Genomic DNA, 23270 nt, shown 5'->3' on the forward strand with positions numbered 1-23270 from the left:
TACAAAAATGGCTTTTATTAACAAACAGGTCACAATAATGTTGCCAACACACGGACTATATAAAGAATATAATTAATATTAGGATTAATTACTACAAAACTGTTTATTTAACATCAAAACTTGAACGTAACTTGCACATTGTAAAATTTAGAAAAAGGAATTATATATCCCTTATCTACGAACACTTCAGAAGGTATCATTTGAGTCCCTTAAATGACAATGGATAACATTTAAAACGGTATATCCTTGTAAGATAAAACAATAATTGATATGCAATACATATAAAGTATTAATCTATACACTCTAATTTTAAGGACTAAAAAAACTCCAACCAATTGAAAACATCTTAACACTACACTTGACTTCGTTTAAAAATGGACTAGATTAAAAATCTCTTTGGTTGTCCGCTTTTGTTTTCATATCACAATATTCTCATGATAGAAATATTCTTCATTGATTTAATTTACACATGCAACAATTCATTAATGATGTCAACGACAATGATTATCACATTACATAATGTATAGTTAATAATAAGAAATAAAATGTTTTGATACAAAACGATTGGAACTTAACTCTAATAATTTCATAGAAATTACAAACAAGTAATTAAGGTCACAGTAATGTTAGATAACTTTATGAACTATTTGAAGATTATTCTTCACTGCAAGTGTTTAATTTTTCTCATAATTTGCACTTATGTCCCGTGCAATAAAGTTATCTAGCGATTAACAAATTATTGATGTTATTTTATCACATTTACAACATCAATCAGCTTTAATTATTCTTAGGTCTAATAAAATCACTTTGGTTAGTTTGACTTCAGTAATACGTACGTTACTTAACCGCTTAAGTACAAGTCCTTAATGTTTAAAATTACTTTATTACACTTTTGGAAGACTTTAGTTGTTATCGTTTTTTGTATTACACTTTAATTATTATATTCATAATGTTCTCAATATTGAAAGTTGTTTCCGCTTCTGATGTTTTCGATTATCATATATTTCAAACTAATAGTATTCTTTTAATGATCACACATCATGTAAGTGCGGTCACGTTTCTTTTTAAGCTTCTTTTCTTTTCAGTCTTTCCTGCTCTTTGCAAGCCAACGTTGTCAAATTCATAACATATTAACACAATCAACTCGCGTCCTCAATTGAAAGGACGAAGAGCTGACATCAAGGCCCCCTAAAACATTAAGTGGTTCTTCTCACAAAAGGAGTAAAAATCAACGAATCCAAAACTTCATCTTCTTCTCTTGTCAAGTCAATGGATCGACCTCATACCAGAAGATATAGTAGGCAATAGCTGCGAGAACACCTGTTGCTAGCAGTAGCACCGACGATACTCTACACACTGTAATGCTTCTTTTGGGTGAATTTTCTCCTGTAACAATGATGCGTTCATAATTAATAATATTGTCAAAAATCTCCCAGTTTCCGGCATCGTCTTTAGACTACAAATCAATAATGAAAAGATAACTTTAGGCCGAATCACTGGGCATCAGGGGATAGCAATAAGTAGCGTTAATAATAGATCCATTATTCCTTCTTCTTCATCATCATCATTGTCAACCCACTACCAGCCCACCTCAAAGCACGGGTCTTCTTTATGAATAAGAAGGGTTTAAACGGTAGTTCACCACTCTGGGCATGTTCGGATTGGTGGGACTCACACTCCTTTGAAGACATTATGAAAAATTATATGGCAAGCAGTTTTCCTCAGGATATTTTCCTTCACGAATATTGAATTTCAAAGCGCACGAAACTCCGAAAAGTGCGTGCGGTGGATTGATCTAGGTCCCCCGAAAGTAAGGCCGACGTCTTAACCAGCCTGGAGGCTACCACTTTTTCGTGCCTAAACATGAACTGAATTCTAGGCCAAAATATAATGGTATTGCTAATCAAGTAGTTTCCCATCAAAAAGGAATACTTGAAGGATTAGTTTTTGTTAGCATAACCCACCCGTGAACACGAGGAAGGCCAGCGGCACGCCGACGGCGGCGCCCAGTGCGTGCGCCGCCCACGCCACGTGGTGGTACGACACGTGCGGCTCGGGAGCACGCAGCAGGGCCCAGCAGCCCTCCGACGCGCCCAGCACCACCACGCTGAGCGGCCGGAACCACCACAGCGGAATGTGGCCGAATCTGCAACAACAACACCTTCATTATTGATATCACCAGACTACAACGAAATCTTATCGAGAACCTCAAAGTGAAAGTTCTATTACCCACTTAATTACACATTTATTATCGTTGTTGTGGTTTGTTATAAAAAAGATGCACAAAGTACACAAAAACTCATTGGAGTTTAGGAACTTCAAGTAAACTATTGTATACCTGAGATATCTACTGATTGAAGATAGAGAAGTATTGAGCTGTTCTGGAGCCAAATTACCGTAATTGTAAATTCAAAATTCAAATTCAAAAATTCATTATTCGTGTAGGCCTATCGCAGGCTTATAAAACATTCATACATATATGTTTACATAATTGAAAGGGCATGGTGATAACTTCCTTCGCTAACTAATGCTACGAGGGTTCCAAACGCGCCCACAACAAACTAAAGCCGGGTAATTTTTATTTGTTATCATCTCACAGTCAATTAATATTAAGATATGAAGTGAGCGCAATTCACACTACCCCTTTTTTATCGTTTACGTAATCCTCAGCATTTTATTAGGATTTTTCTATAAGCTTAGGTTTTATATACACTTTGAAAAGAATTTCATTTGGTAAATAGTTATAAAATAATATACAATTGCCCATGAATGAATAAGCAATTTTATGTAGCCCAGTGAACTGCACTTCGACTTTTTTTTGCTTCTAATATTTATATTGATACAGTCCATTTTCTTTTAAATTTTGTTATATTTTTAAGGACATAAATTAAATTTTTAAATATGTACTGTCTATGCACCGGCATTATTTTAACTTCTTTAAATTTATCCTTGATTTTTTATATATATATATATGTAATTGTGGCACGTTTTCGCAAAAGTAGAATTGTCAGTTGCATTCTCCACAAAGTCCAGTAACGGAAACGGTACACACCTGAGGCACACGTTGGGCAGGTGTGCGGTCAGCAGCGCGTACACGGCGGCCGATGCGCCCACCACGCGCACGCGCGGCTGCAAGGCGCCGGCACCCAGCGCTCCCGCCGCCACGCCGCCCAGCCACACCAGCGCCACGCGCGACCAGCCCTGCTCGCGCTCCAAGTGCCAGCCCACCTGCAGCGAGGCACGGCACACATCAAAACCCATTAATTTGGCGAAATTCCTGGCGCTGCGCTCGCCAAAGTCTGAGTTCCAGCTTGGGTCCGTTGGAAGGACACGGTTGCGACTTAGTTATTTCATACCTCATCTTCCTTTCAAGTAGGCCTAACATAAGCACCGGTTTGAAAGGCAGATTATTATATTGAGACCATTTTAAAATTTGACAATCATCGTTCCGTCTTGCGGAAGATAAAAGTGGATCGGTGAGTTTTCTCGTAAATTCAAGAATCTCATAATTTTTACACTGTTTTACAGACAGCATCGTCATTCACATTCTCAGATAAAAACGCAGTTATGTAATAACTTCTTCCATAAAAGCCCACAATACAAATCCTTGCTTTCTTACGCAAATCACAGTTCAGTTGAAAGACCTAAACAAATATTCAGGGAAGCCAAAGCGAATCAGACTGGATCTGAGGCAAATTATTCCCAAACTGGCTCCCGTCAGGAGGCAAACTCGGAAGACCACCTTTACTTATGTCTCTAACAAATCAGGTGAGATGCGGCGTAGCTTTGCTCATAAGTAAACTTACAGTGAGCGCCACCAGGGCGTTGATCGCGAGATGCGCGGCGCCTGCGTGCACCAACCCATACGTGAGCAGCCGCCACGGCTCCTGCCACCACGGGCCCGGGGCCCACTCCAGCTTTGCGCGCCATTCGTCCGGACCGCAAAGATGCACCATCACCTGAGAAAACGATAATTATAAAAACACGTTCTTTTAGCACCGATTTTGTGTTTTGTTTGTTTTTCTATAATGGCTTGAGCTACGGGAAGTATTCTAAGCACATAATATCTACAGCATCAGAGAAAGATTTGGAGATGGATACAAAATGTTTCTGAACCACTCTAATAAACTGATATTATCAACACTTTAAAGGAACATCCTGGTCATTCCTATCATTTAATTTGAAACTAAAACAAATGTTAGCCAAAACCTACATTTTTGTGAGATTAAACCAACAGAAGCCAAAACCAGAACTTAAGAAAATAATATCACTTACAATTAAAAACAGCATCGTGATGATGAAGTATGGGGGCCGTAGAGCATCTTTTAACTTTTCCTTCCTCTTTTGAAACTTCGTTTTCGCCTGTGTTTTTATTCCAGTTTTGATTGATGGGTATCTAGGTTTCTTAACTCCCCAAACACCTAAGGTAAGACCAGCTTGAAGCCGGCAGGAGGATTTCTGAAGAGGCTTGTTTCCGAGGAGTCGTCGGTTCTCCCCTGGGCTGTTGGTTCTGCTATCGCTGCAAAGCCCCAACTCCTCGTTTTCAGCCCAGGCCTGCGCTGGCGGCGGCTCTTCTGGCAGGACCCGTCTGCCTTGGTGTACTGGTACTTCTTGATAGTTTACATTGAGCCGTTCCACCTGATTGGAACAAGATATTAACACATTATTATTTTAGTTAAAAAAAGTTTTTATTTTCGTTGCTAACACGGCGAAGGAACAAATTCATACTATGGCACGGTGGTTTAATTTTTTTATTATTTACAAACCTGTTCGCAGTCCTCCGCATCTGGAGCCATTGTTCGCGAATGATATCCTTGTCATCTTCTAGAAGAGGTCAGTAGAGCGTCACACCATACCTCCGGCAAATTCTGAAGACAAATGACACCTCTGGTTAAATCCCATTAAATTTATACCGCACTTGAAGGAAAATCAAGTTATTATATTTAACTTCATAATTAGGGTTTCCCTTTAATTTGCCCGGAAATTAGAGTTATTAATACATTATTGCGGTTAACTTATAAATGTAAGAAACACAGATTTGAAAATTGAATATTTCTTCTTATCATTAGCTAATAAGGAATATGACGTATTTTTACACTTTACAAGCTTATCAAGGTAGGTTTTAGGAATTTGTTCATCAACAATACGTGTTGCTCTTTATAATTAAACAATTTCCCGTTTAACATTGTTTTGACAACAATATTTGCTGAGCTACTATTAGGTACTACGAGAATAAGTATAGTACCTACATTCAATTTGCCGCAAAGTTTGACGTTGTATTAATTGAATTGGGGTCAATTTAATTTGCAACTTTCCTTCCTATTTTAAATGTATCTGTCGTTACCACTAACACTGAGCATAGTGTGGTTGGACAATACTCACCCGTAAAAAAATTTATAGAATACTTAAAGTATTCTATAATTTTTTTAACCTTAATCATTCTCAACTTTTTAGCGTTCCACTTCTTCTCACAGGCTTTATGTAAGTATTACAAGAGAGAGGGGGATTTATAGGTGAAACCCTCTACGCAGCTCCAAGGTGGGCGTTACTGGTATGCTAGTGCTAATAGCGTAGCTAGCTAGTAGCCAAGCCGCACTGGGGTAGCGTGGGGAGGGGCCCGCGCCCTGCAGTGGGCCGGTAATGGTTGGATATTATGATGGTGATGAACCGTTGGCTTCTAAACAATCTAAACATTATAGAAATTATAAATAGCAACGTACACTTTGTGTAACGCCTGCTAATATACAATATTTTCTAAGCTGACTTACGAGGTCAGTTGTCAGTATCAGACGCAGGAACGTTATGTGACAAAGATTTGAATAACAGGTTATTTGTAAAGTTTTATGTAAAATCTTGTCATCACATCACTAACTTTGATTAATTAATACGTTAATATCTGTTTCTAATACAATTGTGGTACCTTTAGAGACGCTTCAAACGGTATAAGTTTGTGGTTTAACATAATATTACATTTAAGATAGTGTGGGTACATTACCTTGTACTATAGCCTCTATATCCCTAAATATTGGAATTTCCAGCGTAACAATAATATCCTCCACAAATAATGATATCTCATTATGTTGCTTTAACCCATATTATTTAGAAATATGGACGGCTGACTTTTGGTCACGTATGTTGTTGAACAACATCAGAGATTTCGGGGAATGAGGCAGTAATGAACGAACAAAACCACAAACTAACGAATTAAATTGTCACGATTATTAATTAATATTTTTATTTTGCACTTATAATTTCAATTATTTTATTGAATACAACGTGTGTATAAAATCCGGTTCAATAGGCTATCGCAAATGCCAAACATTATCAAAAACTGTGACCTGCCAATTACCTATCAAAAAGGAGTTACAATTTAACCAACATACTGTCAAAATAATTAGTAAGCTTCCAAAAAGTTTTCATAAAAGATTAAAATCTGAAAAGTCAATATGGTTTTTCGGTAGATAAATTAGTGCTTTTTTATAATTAATTAAATAAATAAATATACTACGGCAATACACACATCGCCATCTAGCCCCAAAGTAAGCGTAGCTTGTGTTATGGGTACTACGATGACTGATGAATATTTTTAATGAATAATATACTTAAAATACTTATATTATACAGATAAACACCCAGACTCTGAAAAGCATTCATGTTCATCACACAAACATTTTCCAGTCGTGGGAATGGAACCCACGGCATTTGACTCAGAAAGCAGGGTCGCTGCAAACTGCGCCAATTATTAATAATCCAAGCAGATAACCCCCCCCCCCCCCCCCCCTGGTAAGTGGAAAATCATCGCCTATAAACAGAGCAACACTTCGCAGGGCATGCTAGCAACACATCTTGCAAAGTGTTGCTGTGTCCATCAACCTGAAACGTATCGTACTTGTAAAGTCTCATGTGTAATAAATAAAATGGGCAACCTTTCAGACCGGGACATATCATTCCGACAGTGCTGCTTAGCGGCAGAAATAAGCATGGCGGTAGTACGTCCCGGGACAAGCTCTGACACAAAAAGCTTTGCTACTTTTGAATGGCTATAATCTCACCCGTTTAAATTTAACACTAATAAAAAACTATAAAAACATAGGGTAATTCCGGGGGAGATAGCCTTACGGGAGAGATTGCCAATAGATAAAATTCCGACCAAAAGACAAGAGATGGCATTAGTTAAGTACGCTTCGTATAGTGACCGATGACAAGTGTCCGTGAGTTTTTCTCAAAAGAGTTAATGAAAAGGTAATTAAATTGTAGTTTTTTTATTTGATTATACATTAAATTTAAGGCAAGGGGATATTATATTACGTGGTAGCAAAATTGTTTTACTATATTTGCCTGTTTTAGCAAATTTATTGTAGTAGGTACTCCTGGACAATCTGGGAGAAATGGCCAGTCGTAAGGTTTTTTTGACATGCCAGATTGTTTATTTTTCTTTGCTAGTCGACTGATTCTTATTATATTTGATAAGAGATTAAAATAATAGTTTGATTTATTATTATTCGTTGAAAATCTGTTTAAAATTATTTTAAAAGTTACTAGGGCCATCTCCCCCGGAATTACCCAGCAATAATAAAATATCTTCAATTTCATTTAAACCTACCTGGTAAGGGCAATTAATTGGCCAAAATCGTTTCCCAAGCTTTTGCCATAATTCAGAATAACTCTCAATTCAACTTAGTTACTTATTATTAGAATTGGACTTTATTGGACGATGTCCTAAAAAACATAAGTATATATGTATGTCAAAATAAATATAAGTAATATCTGAACTATTTGTTGGTAAGAATGAGATTTTCCGGCTGCGAACCTATAGTTAGTATACAAACGAACCAACAGGAAAAAAAACTAGAACGAGTGAAACCCAAAACTTTTAATTTAAAAATTTTGAAAATATCTGTTCTTCGGATATCTCGGCAATAATACAATAAAATTAAACCGTATAAAAAATTGACATGCAACATGAGTTCGATTCCGTTGCAGCGCACCAAAGTGCACTACCAAATAGATCGTCATAATCCAAATCGGTGCAGCAATGACAGTTAGGTATTCCATGTAATTGAGTGTCATGCACGGTGTACTGGCGTTCAGTATGCAGCCATCGCGCGTTGTAGCGATGCCGGGGGATGTAGTCCGAGAGCAGGTAGGATTTTTTTTTATATGCGGTTTCACCCACTACGTTTAGATAGAAACGTAATAAAAAATGGCAAAGTTTTTACGTTGGAAACTGATCGATTTGATTTTTGACGTTAGAGTAAAGCAGGTTACTTTTTATCCCAGATAAACAAATGGTTTCCACGTTATAAAAACGGACGAAGAACCCTGCAACAGCAAGGAACAGTATTTTAGTACCTCTTACCTACTACTACACCTAATCCAGTAACGTCATTCAAACCGCGCGATTGAGCCCTCTTGATTACTAGGAAGTTATTTTATTTTTAATTTCCTCTAAATTAATACCTTATAAGCTTGGTGTTCAAATAACATGCGTTATTAGGCAATACCATCGTCTGGATAAAAAAATTAAACAAATGATTTAATATGTTACGGTCGTAACAAAACTCTCTTTATTCCATTATGCCTGAGATAACAACCTATTTTTAAGAGCTCTTATAAATAGGTTCATAACTAAATATACTGAAGGATTGTAGTGAAGTGATAACGGACCTATTCTTTAAATTTAATGCGTAGTTTTGCGCCATGTTCTATTTATAATCCCACAAAAAAACACAGTCCTGAAATTGTCTTCTATCGAAATCGCTATTTGTGTACAAAGATAAATTAAATCAAATGTCAATAACCTCTTCATAATTTGTCAACCGTCTCTTGGTGTAGCTTTAGCTCTACGATGTTTGTTTCTGGCTTCCTAGATAGGTTGGTGTGTCTGTCTGTTATAGCAGCAATCAGATATGCTTAAGGAAGGATTGGCGATTATGAATATTTATGCCTGATAAGTATTGGTGTAGCTTGACGATGACTTAGCTTATTGTTTTGATTATGATGGTGCTTGTTTATTTCAGACTCGCCTCGCTGACTCGTAACGTTAACTATCTGTGATTATAAACATCCACATACTATCCACATACATATAATTATTACCAAAACTATTATGTATTTACACTGAGTTTAATAAAATGCTGATTAGGTATTTATCATGTAAGAGCCTAGAGTTAGTTAGTGTATTGGCGATGTCCCGTAATTTGGAGAGCATGTTAAGCTGCCGTCGGTCCCGTGATGATAAGCGTTGAAGCCCGGTGACCCGCATTCGAGCAACGTGATGGGTTAATGCTTTAAGTAGTTTCCCTAAAAAACTGGAAAACCATAGTTTATAAATAGAGCAATACTTCTGACGGCGTGCCACGAACGTGCCGCCCTGTGTCCATCAACCCGAGGCGTTGTTGTTAAGCCTCATGTGCCTGTATTTGCTCCGACAACAACGCCCTTGAGGCCGGAACACAGTATTGTGAACAATACTGCCCGGCAGCAGAAATAAGCATGGCGGTACTACTTTCCCGGACGAGCTCTGCCTCAAAAAAACTCTACTACTTCTTCAAGAGGAGTATGCAGAGCAGTGGGACATTATAAGGCTTAGGACAATTCACAAATGGGCAATCATTATTTGTCTAAAGTTATTACGTTAACCTATTTCGATTATCGCCAACTTTTTAAAAATTACAATCTAAGTAACAAAAAGCGAAGTTACCTACCGCTAGCGTATTGTTTTAGTTCCTAAATGGTAATTTAAAAAAAATAATCTATGCTAGTATCATTTGACTAGCATAGATTATTATTATATTGCGTTTTTTCTTTGTTCCAACATGGCACCCAATTGCCGCCATATTGACTTTTGATTTTGGCTATCACGAGAATCATTAAAATTGGCCCACATATTTCGTACCTAGAGCGTCACACAACAACATAGTTGGCAAAGCCGCGCCCTCTAGCTAGTTTAACATAAAAATAAAAACTCTTGGCGAGCACTAATATGACCAAGATGCTAATCTCTGCAAATACTTTCTATTAGACCTCCCACCACGATATTTTATCATATGAGTAGCTACAGTTAATAAAGTGTATTTATAGAGCCAATATGCCCTCACATTCAGTTGTGTGAAAAAAAATTTAACGACCGTGGTTTCCGTTGATTCAACTTTGGATTATAGAAATCTAAATAATTGTATGTCTAACATTTACAATCTTTTGCCTCTAACATTCTTAAGGAATTCATTATTAACTAAAAAAAATGAGTTAACCGTGCTGATATGGTCATAAAATGAGTGAGTGGAAGAAAACGACATATAGCGTGACACACTTTTATGGCTTTGGTGAAGGCAAAAAGGCAGATGTTTATAGAGTGAATACGTTTTAAAAAATATCTAGGATTGAATGTATAGGTACACGCAGAAACCTTCAACTATGTATACTCATTAACACCAACGTACAATACGCAACAATTTTTGTACGCCTAATTTGTAGCAATGGTAAATAACATTCGTTATTATGTTCTATGTTTTTTGGCATGTTTGGCAAACAAATACTCTATTCTATTCTAGAAAAAAAAAACCATCAATCAGAACCGAAATCTGATTTAGAAACTGACCTATTATGCTATACTATACTATATAATAGCGGTCAGTGGAATGTAGACTAGTCGTCTACCCTACAATAGTTGAACTTGACATATTTTGATACGCGCGCAGCCGGTTTGCTCTGTACTCATTTACACCAGTAGTTCAAATATTTGGTTAAACATGAAAATGATTAATTGCTAATAATTCTAAGTAGGTATTTGGTCGCGTTTATCTTATCAGCTGGTAACTGGTGCATTTCATATAATACAATGAACTTCGAAGTAAATTAATTTAAATTGATATCATTACCGAGAAATACCGCGGTTTGGTTTCGTTATTATAAAAGCAGGTTAGTTAGTGGATCCCGTTTTATCTGCGAGAAAAACAATGCTTAAAATACTTATTATAATATTTTTTGTTTTTATCCACTTCTAAAACAGTTGGAGGTTTTCAATTCGGTTGTTTTTTCTTTCCGACCACACCACACAGAGCTCCGACTGGAATTACAGAATAATCCTACATCTTTACTTATAATAAATCTGTAACTGGAAGATCTTCGATTCTGATTCGATTTCAGATACAGAATCTGAAATCGAATCACATTTGATATTTGTAGAAAATTTTGACCGGGGGATGTCAGTCTGTCTGTCTGTCTGTCTGTCCGGGCATCACGTGAAAACTATTGAACGAATTCAAATAAAATTTGGTATAGTTGTAGCTGATATTCCGGGTCAACATATAGGATACTTTTTATCCCGATAAACAGTAAGTTTCCTCCGGGAAATGGGATGAAAATAAATAAAAAATTTCATCCCATTTCCCGATGCTGTTTCGATTTCGATTTTTTTTGGTTTGGTAGTATCAATTAAGGCTGTATAACATCACGCTACGGCAAAAAAATATCCTTTTTAAGAGATTCCGATGCGTGCGATGCGTGAACGGTAAACGTTACGCCTAACGACGGAAATATGTAGTATGTATATCGAAATTGTTTCTTTAAAGTTCTATAAAACAGTCCGCGACAACATACAACTACTTTTTGAAGTTGACTCATTCGCGGACGAACTCGCGCGGGTCGCAGCTTGTTATAAGATTACTTTGAAATGGTTGCCAAGTCAAGTCATTATTTCTGGTCACAAATAATAAGTATAAGTATACTACGAAAATACACACAACGCCATCTAGCCCCAAAGTAAGCGTAGCTTGTGTTAGGGGTACTAAGATGACTGATGAATATTTTTTTTTTTTTTTATGAATGAAATACACATAAATACTTATAATATACAGATAAACACCCAGACACTGAAAAACATTCATGTTCATCACACAAACATTTTCCAGTTGTGGGAATCGAACCCACGACCTTGGACTCAGAAAGCAGGGTCGCTGCGCACTGCGCCACTAGGCCGTCAGTCACAATAAAGGAGCTGTCGATAACGGTGGAATTTTTTTGTAGGTTGTTTAATCAAGTAGTACATGCATATTTTTCATATATCATAGATAGATTTCTTAGCGTAACCCAATTAATAAACTTTATATTCCAAAGTTTTACTACTTTGGGGCTTTCTATTGCAATTTTCTTACAGATCTCTATTTTTTATGAAAATTATTCTCTATGTTACTTTCTTAAAACTTAGCTTTTCTAGTGGTAAAAACGGTTTAAATGGGGACCTGTATTTTAAATTAGCATTTAAATAAATAAAAAATAAATGTTTGGTTTTCATTGTTATACCTAACTCCAAGTGTCTTTATCGTGTTAAGTTCATCTTTTAGAGTATGTTTTGATTTATCTCGTTGTAATAAATACACTATAGAGACCGATAACAGTTCACTAGTAGATGAGGGCCCCACAAGCATGATTTGCGTAAGGCATCAAGCTGATCATATGACGTGCTTAATTTGAGTGCTTAAATATAATACTTAATATGAAAGTTTTTTATTCAAAACATGTACTTATTTCAATAAGACATACAAAACACCGTGCCTTATTAAAAATCCATAGGCACCTCACCTACCTTTGTAGTTGGTATACTCATTTTGTATGTGTAAACTAACTTCCTCTCTACGATATTTATTATTGAGGAGTTGCGAACAGGGAAAACCAAAAGAATTACCAAATCGTATCATATAATGTGGAATTCCTCAAAATATTATTGGGTTGTTGTTTACTTACACATAATAATAGTGACAAAAAGGGCTTAAAATTATTCGCAAACAAACAGAACAAAAACCCAATTAGGTGTATAATGCTGATATACCTATATTATGTTAAAGACGAGAATGATTAACGGTAATTATGAGTTTAATTTGCTATTCGCGAAAAGCAGGAGAATCTGTGTGGTATAATTTATTATTTCTTCAATCTTTATACTCAACACAAAACAGAACTTCGGCAATGTATCATCTACGCACGTTTCGCTTTGAAACCGGAGCATCCTCAGGATATGTTGACTTTAAAATGAATTCATCTTCTATCCAAAATAAGCGGTAATGGTTACCAGCCCTAGAGACAATAACATTACAGTAAAGTAACCATTAAAGTAAGAAAGTAAGTTAAAATTGTGTATATTTTTAACCACCGACGCTAAAATTACGGGGTGTTATAAGTTTGCTTTGTCTCTGTGTGTCTGTGGCATCGTAACTCTCGAACAAAAAACCAATTGGAATTTTTTTTTTAGTTTGAAAGATTAATTCGTTGGGAGTGTGCTTAGCTATGTTTGATGAAAATGGGCCCAAGATGGCCGCCGCAACAAAATGATGGACGACATATTTTTTCACAAATCCTTCAAATTAAAGTACTTGATTAGTAGAATAATTCAACCTTTATTGAAGGTAGGGGTTGTTGTAAATTTTAAATTTATTTTTTCAAAACGCGCCAATACACCATAATCGTCCCCGTGACTTCGTGCCAGAGTTCAAACAACCCTCTGAAGGCGAAGGCCGCCTCATGAATATAACTACATGACCTCTGAGCGATTACTCGCACAGCGATAGCAGTTAGTATTCAACTATGGGCATTGATAGTAATACCTATATTTACGACATTTTCATTTTTGTTTAGTTAGTGTTTTCACCGATATTCACTTTGGAAAGGTTTCATCCCGTAAGACTGGTACTGGTGAAGCAAAATGTATAGTCGGTATTTGGATGGGATTCTGCGCTGGTCCTGATGTTTTTTTGTTTAATTCTACATGTTAGACCTTGAAAGTAATCTCACCTGTTGGTTGTAAGTGATGATTTAATCTAAGATGGAAGCTGACTAACCTGTTTGGGATATGGCAATCAGCAGCACGTCTTTGTCTATAGGATGATAATTAGCCACAACCGATGCTTCCCACCAGACAAGACCAGAGAAAATTCGGAAATCTTAAATTCCCAAAAAGCCTCCCCCGGTATCGTATCCGGGGCCTCCACTTATAAGAACGGAGCGCTCATCAATGCACCAGGGAGGTCGACAAAACCGTGATATTTATCATTAACGGCTAATTCTGACAGTCAGTGAAGAGTATTAGTACCTATGCTCCTTAAACTGGCAAAAACTTGTTATAGTATAATAGTTAAATTTCCTTTGGACATTCTATTGTGATTGCGTGCGATGCGTTGTCCTAGTTTTTGTCTCAAACACAGGACTCAAACGATGAATTCTCCAGTTGTATGTCTGTAGTGCTGCAGCAACGCAGAACAATCTGCTCGTCAGGCTGCACGGTATAAAAGCCTAGACTCGCTACTGCATTAGCACGAGTAGAAACAGACTCATTGTTTGTGCGATGGCTCTCGTTAAGGGTTGCCAACTTTATTAAAACGTTGTTAATTTTTTGATGTATACACTTTTGACACACATTACTGCTTGCTTCAGAGCCTGTGGAGTCCAATATGATGTTCGAACAATATTTGCTATTATTAAATCTAAGAAAATAATAATGATTATACTCAACCATATTTATGACTGAATAGTTATCCGTTGTACACAATTTAGTTAAAATCATCTCTAACGGGCTACAGGCTAAATCTACGATAACCCACCCTGCAATCATCTTCATCATCATCATCACCATAACAACCCATAACCGGCCTACAACAGGGCACGGTTCTCCTCCAACAATGAGAAGAGTTTAGGCCGTTTCACGACGCTGAGTGGGAATTGGTGGACTCGACATGCCTTTACGAACATTATGGAGAAATTTAAGGCATGCAGGTTTCCTCACGATGTTTTTCTTCATCGTTGTAGCAGGTCATATAAAAATTTCTCAAAACGCGCATAACTTAGAAAACTTAGAAGTGCGTGCTGGAATTAGAACACGGCCAAAGTGAAACCGAAGTCCTAACCCCAAAGCAATACTCTACGATATATACAATACGATTATACGCATTAAAATATCGTATTTTTAAGTTAAGTTTTCGTCGCTAGTACCGGGTTTGTCTTATAATACGTGCCTTTAGCTGGCATAGCTGTATATATCCAGTGCTCCATAATTCTAAAGTCCAAGCCAATTTAAAATTCCTTTTGTAAAAAAAGATATTTAGCCCTGGAGTTCAAATAAACAATATCCATTCTTCCATTTATTCCGAGCTTAATAGTACAGTAGTTATTTCCCTTGTATTAAAATAACAAATAGAGCAATCGCGTAACTGCTAGCCAGCCCTATCCCATTGTCCTGGGCTTGTATAAAAACTGAAATATCTTTGCAGGCTTTTGTTGCTGTAATCACGGAGTACGGATAAAGTCAGTGACCTTTCCATTGAAGGTATTATTGTAGAAGTACTGCCTCGAGGATGCTGGATACAAGGCTTGTTCGGCTTAACTTCAAGAGGCCAATTGAGATTAATATTATGAAAACGACTTTTGTGACCACTTTGGATTAAAGCTCTGGATTCATAAATGGTAGATATTTTAACTAATTTCTATTTATTTTAAATTTAAAGTTAAAGCTATTCTTAGGACTGGAAAACACTAGAATATTAAATTCTTTGGCTATCTGTATGATTGGTTGTCTATTCATAACCTCACCGAGGGTTTTAAAGTGGATTGGAAAATATTAAAGATGATTAAAATTCACGAGTAAACGAAATTCGATTTATTTTGAAACTATCTAAAACAGGAGAAAGTTACTAACGAAGATTTTATAGTGAGTTGTATACATTATTACAATGTAACAATGCTTAAACAACAAAGTATTGAGTGTAACTGTCGCCAGTATAATATATTTAATGAGTAGGAATGCTAAATGAAAAGCTCTGGCAGTGTAACCACGAGTGGAAACGTTTTCATTGTTCAGTCCATTGCCCGTAACAGCAGCGTAGCCTTTAATGCAAACTGAAATAGCTTGGTCTGGCTTTTGTCGTCGTAATCAAGGGCTAGAGTCGCTGAACTATCGATCGAAGGTTGTATTGTAGAGTGGTTGAGGGTTGTTGCAGCGAGGCTGGCGGACAGGCTTCAAGAGGCCATCGAGACTGGAGTAATGAGGACGCACCATGCGTGATTACTACTTGTGGTGATCGTTTTACATCGTAAATTCATTCATAAGTGAGGTTGCATTTATTACAAAGATGAGTTAAAAACTGAAAGATGGGTTTTAAATTCAAGCAATATCACTTGCTTTAAACGGTGTAGAAAACATCGTAAGGAAACCTGCAAGCCTAAGAGTTCTTCATAATATTATCAACGGCATGTAAAGTCTACCAATACGCACTTGGTCAATAAATCCTTCTCGTTCTGTGAGGAGACCCGCGTCCTGTAGTGGGCTGGTAATAGGTTGATGATGACGATGACGATGAGTTCAAAATCCAACATAACATAACGATATGTATGTTTGAATATTTTGGCGTGGGTGAACACAACATAAAATGTTCTTTTCTTGTAGCTGTCATGTAATAATCATGCATGAATCTATAGCTGGGCTTAATACTAGTAGGAATTATTTAAGACAAAATCTCATACGCATTAAGCAGATTAAAAGCGCGTCAGGTCATATCGATCGCGGAGCCCACAAAGCAGCTGCACCCACCAGTCTGGCGGCTGAAGAGCCCCCGTCTTCACGTCCTAATGAGGTTTGCGTAAAATTTTACAAAGCCCACGTTTATGCATGCGAAACCATAATGTTGCATTCATTAAGACCCCGCTTCCTTTGATTCACGCCCCAAAGTTTTAACAAAAAAACATTTTTAAATAACGTAGACTATTTTGATTACGCGAATGCTGTAGAAGCTTTGTTATTATTACCTCAAGCTTATAAATATTTACATTAAATATAACTCCTCCTCCTGATTCCTCGTTGTGTTAAAATTTATGTTTTGGTAAAAGCTAGAGTTGCACCAGCCCGTGGCGCAGAAGAATGAAGAAGAATCCATGAACATTATCTCTGTCATTAAAAAGTGGATATAGATTATACTATACTGACCCACGCAACTTTATCTGCACCAAGTCGGTTATTACTGGTTTTAATATCTTAATTAAAAAAGTCCAGTTTTATTTCTAAACTATATTATATGCGGCCAGGGAGCCCGCGGCATTTTTCTTACTTTTAGCATTTCTATACCCGTCGTAACTTTTAAACGATAGGTCCAATTTGAGTAACTTAAAAAGAAATTTGTAGGTACATTGTAGGTAGATCAATCTTAATTATGCAACTATTTATTTTTATAAGGATTAATATCATGACAGAAGTGTCAACATTTTTAGATTTTACCCGTGTTTTGATTGACAAATTATAACAAAAAGCGGGTATTATGACTTAACCACAACAGTTAGACACATAAACTCGCGTAATTTTTTGTAGATAATATACTTAATGATTACTTATCAGTCCTTTTCGCGGCGTACGCCAGTTAAGCTCCAAGTACGTATGACATATTTAACAAACGTCGTTATATTTCAGCCAATTTACAGAAAACCCTAATATTTACACTAAAAACTTTCTCATGAGCATATCTGTTCCTTACTGGAAACTGTTTGTGTGATGAACATGAATGTTTTAAAGTGTCTGGGTGTCTATCTATATATTATAATTATTTATGTATATTATTCATAAGCATATTTATCTTAGTACACATAACACAAGCTACGCTTACTAAGGGGCTAGATGGCAGAAATAAAACGTAGAAATTCGTAGGGGTTTAGAATGTCAATGGCCGGTTTACCACAGTAAGCTATCAACCTGCGAGTATCACGCACATCAGGTATTATAGATTATACTAAACGATGTTATCGAATGTTGACCTTCCTAGCAAAGTGGTAAAAAGATCTTAGTTTTTTTTGAGACACGAAATTAAATTAAAGTAACGTACGTTAAAAAAAAAATGTAAATGTCGCGACGCGTGTTACTGTGAATGTTTATAAACACAAGGACTAAGATTATGTCTGACTCAAGAAATAAATCACCTATAAATGGTAAAACCACATAAATATAAATAGTTTTACTATAATAATAAATATTATTATAATTAATTACTACAATGTTATTGTCCTTTATTAAAATAAATAACTGAAACATAGGTAAAACCTACATTTTATATGCCTTATTTTATATGCGAAACATTTTCTCGTGCTATTTTTAATTTTAACGATAAACGCAATTTATGAATAAAGTTTTACGATTTGAAGATAAACGCTTACGATAGCGCATTGCGTGCGGTGAAATAACCTTCCCGTGCCATGCTTTAGTGTTTAGCAACTGAATCACAACCATATTATATTGTCTTAATTGATCTAAGTGCCTAATATTAATTACAAAGTAACGTAGTTTATTATCCCTTTGCCCGTGTTCACGACGAACAAGGCAGTAAGTAACGCCTAATCAAAGAAGAATCCTGAACATACATTTACCTTCACCAATCCATTTTCACTAGAAAACTCATATTATCTAACTTGTCTATGGTTCTTACCACAAGGGTTGGTATTTTGTGTTTGTATCACCATATTTTTTACCGTATGCATTTAAGGTTTTTAAAATATATATATATATATTTATATATATAAAGTTACGATTAATTGGCACTTGACAGATATATATATATATATATATATATAAGTGCCAATTAATCGTAACTTTAGATGGCGCCTAAAGTTTTTATCATCTAAGAGTGGGTGATACGTATTTTATCTCTAAGTATCCTAAATCGTAAACCTAAATCGTTCGGCATCCGATTTAAGCGTTTCCTAGGTTTAGTGAAAACGGGCATGAGACCTATTATTGCCGGCAACTAAAAAATTTGTTCCGGTTTTTTTTCTTGTTTTAATTGTGTAAATACATAATTAATTGTGTTTATTTATTTTGTACCCAAATTTTAATAAGAAGAACACGACGAGCACAAGGACAACTTAACTCTAAAAAAATTATTGTTTAAATTATATCCGGGTCCTTGTCTCTGTGCTTTTGATCAGTTTGTCAAAGAACCTAGCATAGTATGTTAAAAATTTATTGAGATTTATTGTTAAAATAAATGTACAACGAATAAATAATCAGACACTTTTCCATTTATAATATTAGAGTAGATTTTGATAGGAGTTCATTTAAAATGATAAGGTCGGCACCGCTTTTATATCCCTATGTATGGGACATGAATGTATTTCTATGATAACGGATGATAGCCGTTATCATACCACTGTTTTATTGACGGAGCTATGGGTGGTCACAAAGTTTATTTGGGCTAGAATTTTATTTGTACTTTTGCCAATCGAAGCCCCGAAATTTCGTTGGCATTATATTTAAAACTGCAGGGTTCATGTTTTTCAAGATAAAAAGTATGCTGTGTACATTTTTAGTATGATAAATAACATCAAGATTCGTACAGTAATTTAATCGAATATGTTAATACAGATTGTTAAAAAATTTGTTTGTTCTATTGCATGATATTTAAATGATATAAGAGCCCCCTGGCTCTTATATCTTTTATATAAATATCATGCCTCATATAAGAGCCCCCTGGCTCTTATATCATTTATATAACAAACTGAATTTTTCTGATATCGTCGTAAATGCTTTTTAATAAAAAACAAATGTTTTTTTTTAAATTCGCTTTGATGTTAATTGGCGTTTATGAGAATTATAGTTGGACTATCCGGCGTCTTTTTCAAATACACGATATTTTCTAATTAGTTTCTCTATTTACTCACGATCCATCTTTAAGATTATGAACATTTAGATTATGAAGTATGATCTGAAGTTATTCATAAAAGGCAAAGAAAATATTGATTAGGGAGGTAAAACGTTCAGGAATTAATATTTTAGGCTTAAGGAAACGTGGGTATGGATGGGTTGCCATGAGATAATAAACTGTAATATGCTGGTGTTGAGGAAAACCAGTGATTCGTGCTCTTTGTCACGTGTTTCCACATGCGGTGCTTGTATTCTTATCTCGTGTATTATAATATTTTTATATCATCATCTGATCATCATCAACCCAAAACAAGCAAGCGTTGGCTACGCTGGCCAAGTTCGTATTTTTAGACTTCACACGCCTTTGAGAACATTATAGAAAAATCTCAGGCTTGCAGGTTGCCTCACGATGTTTTCTTTCACCGATGAAGAAAGTGGCATTTTAATTGTTTACATTAAAATCGCGTATAATTCCGGAAAGTTAGAGGTGCGTGCCGGGATGGGACTCATCATTATTGTCATCATCATATCAACCCATTACTGGCCCACTACAGCCCAGGGCACGTGTCTCCTCCCACAATGAGAAGGGGTTAAGGCCGTGGTTAAGGGTTCACCACGCTGGCGCAGTGCGGATTGGTAGACTCCTATGAGAACATTATGTAGAACTCTCAGGCATGCCGGTTTTCTCAAGATGTTTTCCTTCACCATGACGTGACAAGAATCGTGTAAGCTCATCAGTAGCGTGGTGGGTCTTTGCCGTACAACCCGTTCTATTCTTAGTTTAAAATATTCTTATTTTATGGAATCTGTTGAGAGTGCAATAATCTTTAGAATTCCACACAATTTAGTCTTTAATCTACGCTGTTGGCTGTTATCAGTTTAAAAACAAAAACTAATAACCTGATAACGTGATAAGTCTAAATGTCTCTTCGCTTATATCTTCGGATGACCGTCCAATTGGCAATTTAATTAAATATATCACAACTAAGGTATTGGTATAATATAAGGTATCTTACCTTATATTCAAACTGGGTAGGTAGAGGTATTTACTAATTAGTAATTACATTACATTTACATTACATTATGGATGCATTAATACTTCATTGTATTATACATTATTGTTGAAAATAGAAACAAACCCGGATATAAAAAATGGTCGGACAAATACATATTTATGGCTCTCTATGCTTTAACCCGCATGACTCGAATTCATCTTAAAATTTCTGATTTTGTTAATGATCCCATCTTATTGTTACAAAGCATTTTACCTACTTAACTTACGATTTCCCGGGTAAAAAGTTGCCTGAATCACTCCATAAGTAAGCAGATAGGTACAACTATTTCTTTTTAAGTCAATATTTGGATCCTGGTATTGCATCCTATGTACCGAATGAATAATCGATTTAAAAGAACGTTATCTAAAATTCATAGACAGAAAGACAGCTTCAGCTTAGTCTTTATTTGTAAAGGATAAAAAATCTCGAACGCACTGAGCTTGCAAATACATAGTAGCATATTTAAATCAATGCTCGTATGTAGGTATTTACCTAAGAACTACATACATCCTTAAATTAAGATTTTACTTGTTCGTCATTAAAAAGGCCTTGGTTTTAAAACGGAGTAATTAGGAGCTTTGGATGTTTGAATTACCTGCTCAGGTACTCGTAGTAACGGGGATGAAAAGGTTTTTAACTGCATCCTATTGAAAGCGCTCTAATCCTCGTAATCTATTTGTATACAGCAACGTTACCTTCCTTATTTATTATCTGCCTATTGTTTAGTCCTCTGTCCTTTCAGTATTTTCTATGATACCTAAAGATAGATGCATTGTCAGTTAATCAGATCCGGGACTACGTATATAATGGTCCATATTATAAAAATAATAATAAACTTGTATTTGAAGTAATTGACTTATTTGTTAGTATTAAATACTTATAAACTATATTAGTAGGTACTTAACTTATTTTATTTCCTTTATTGAATATAAGAAAGTCATTGTTTAGCCATTCCAATATACCTAGGTAAAAAGAATATTATGTTAATGAATATTAAAAATATGGAATGTTGCCAGTTTATACCATAAGTAGCGGATGTTTAGCGAGGGAATTTAACGGAAAATTTAGAGAGTACTTTTCACAGCGTGGAAGATTGAACCGATTTCCAAGGAACTTTGCCTATGAAATAGGCTACAAGGTATAGGCTTCCCTACACCACGGGAAACGGGGAAACAGAAATTTAGCGCGGATTAGTCACTTGTAATTACTGCTAGTAGGTTTAGTGATAAATAAAATAGGTAAGTACCTACCGATAGTAAGCCTAAGGACACTAATGCGGTTTAGGATTAACCTCACCGACAGGTTAAGGATAATTATATAGACCGATATTAGTGGATTAACTCGCTGCCTAGCTGCTCCATTGGTGCAATGGTTGAAATGTTCAACCGCAGATCGAAAAGTACGTTTAGATTTATTACCAGCCAGGAGTTATGCAATGCTGAGAGTATCTATACGTGATCAAATCAGAATTAAAAAATCTGTAGAACTAGAGTTGCCAACATAGCTCAAAGAGTCGCGAGATGAAGTGGCAATGGGCGGCAGCATAGTTAGAAGAACCAATGAACGTTGAGGTCCAAATGTGCTGGATCGGCGACCCCGCACAGGTAATCGCAGCTTCGGTCAAGTCGGACAGACTACATCAAACGAGTCGCTGAAAACCAGCAGCCTAGGCCCGTGGAATTTGGGAACTCCCTACAAAAGGCCTGGCATGTCCAGACGTGGATACCATTAAGGTACGGAGCCCTGAGAGTTGAAACTGACTTGGTCCACCGCCGTGCCCCTGAGAGCATGCTAAGTAGTCATCGGTCCGGTTTTAACCACTAACATAATCAGATAAATATAATCGTTAAAGCTCGCTAACCGTTATTGGAGTAGCATGGTGGGTCAAAGTCGGGGAGCTGTGGGATATCAACAGGCTCAGGATACTAAAACTTTACATGAACTCTCAAAATTACGCATTAAGAGTTATCAATTTACTTTATTTGGATATACTTATCAAGGTTATGATGATTAACAAATAAATTATCAAACAAAATGCACTTACATTTCATAATTTTCAGACGTATGTTTGTTTACAGTCTCGCCATTTACAATAATTCCACGTGTAGAATACAGCTGAACGGGCGGAAAGGCACTTTGTTGCATATATTTGTGTACGCAATACAGACTACTTAGTAAAAATACATCGGTAACAAGTTATCAGTTCGCTCGCGGAGGCTCGTGTGACGCGTGGTGCCCCGGCGGCCGACGCGGCACTACTGATAACAGCGAGAAAGTCTGATAACAAACAGCTGCTTGGTATAATGTAATAACACACTTGAATCACCGCAAAAAGATCTGACCCCTAAAAAATTTGCGCTCTAAGGCATTCAAGAACTTAGAAGCAGACCTACTTCATACGTGCTTTTGTGATTGACTGATTCGGAAGGCAGGTTCTACCGACGACAGCCGCTAAGCAACTCAGCAGTTGCTGTCTAACACCAACATTTTACAATTTAACATTCATTGTTTTGTCTTGTGAGCGATGAAAACGAAGCCAGTTGTAATCC

The 23270-nt window shown here is 36.3% G+C and overlaps 1 protein-coding gene across 1 annotated transcript; it reads right to left on the reverse strand.

The window, feature by feature from the left end:
- Positions 1 to 3: 3 nt before the first annotated feature.
- LOC120624775 (rhomboid-related protein 2-like) lies at positions 4 to 22960 on the reverse strand. Its single transcript, XM_039891503.1, has 7 exons — positions 22766 to 22960; positions 4767 to 4868; positions 4276 to 4638; positions 3807 to 3959; positions 3053 to 3228; positions 1965 to 2146; positions 4 to 1386 (listed from the first exon to the last, which is right to left on the reverse strand). Exons 2-7 carry the CDS (start codon positions 4794 to 4796, stop codon positions 1262 to 1264), a joined length of 1029 nt encoding a protein of 342 aa, XP_039747437.1. The 5' UTR covers positions 4797 to 4868; positions 22766 to 22960; the 3' UTR covers positions 4 to 1261.
- Positions 22961 to 23270: the final 310 nt, after the last annotated feature.

This window comes from Pararge aegeria, chromosome 6 (assembly GCF_905163445.1).
Source record: "Pararge aegeria chromosome 6, ilParAegt1.1, whole genome shotgun sequence".
Taxonomy (NCBI): Eukaryota; Metazoa; Arthropoda; class Insecta; order Lepidoptera; family Nymphalidae; genus Pararge; species Pararge aegeria.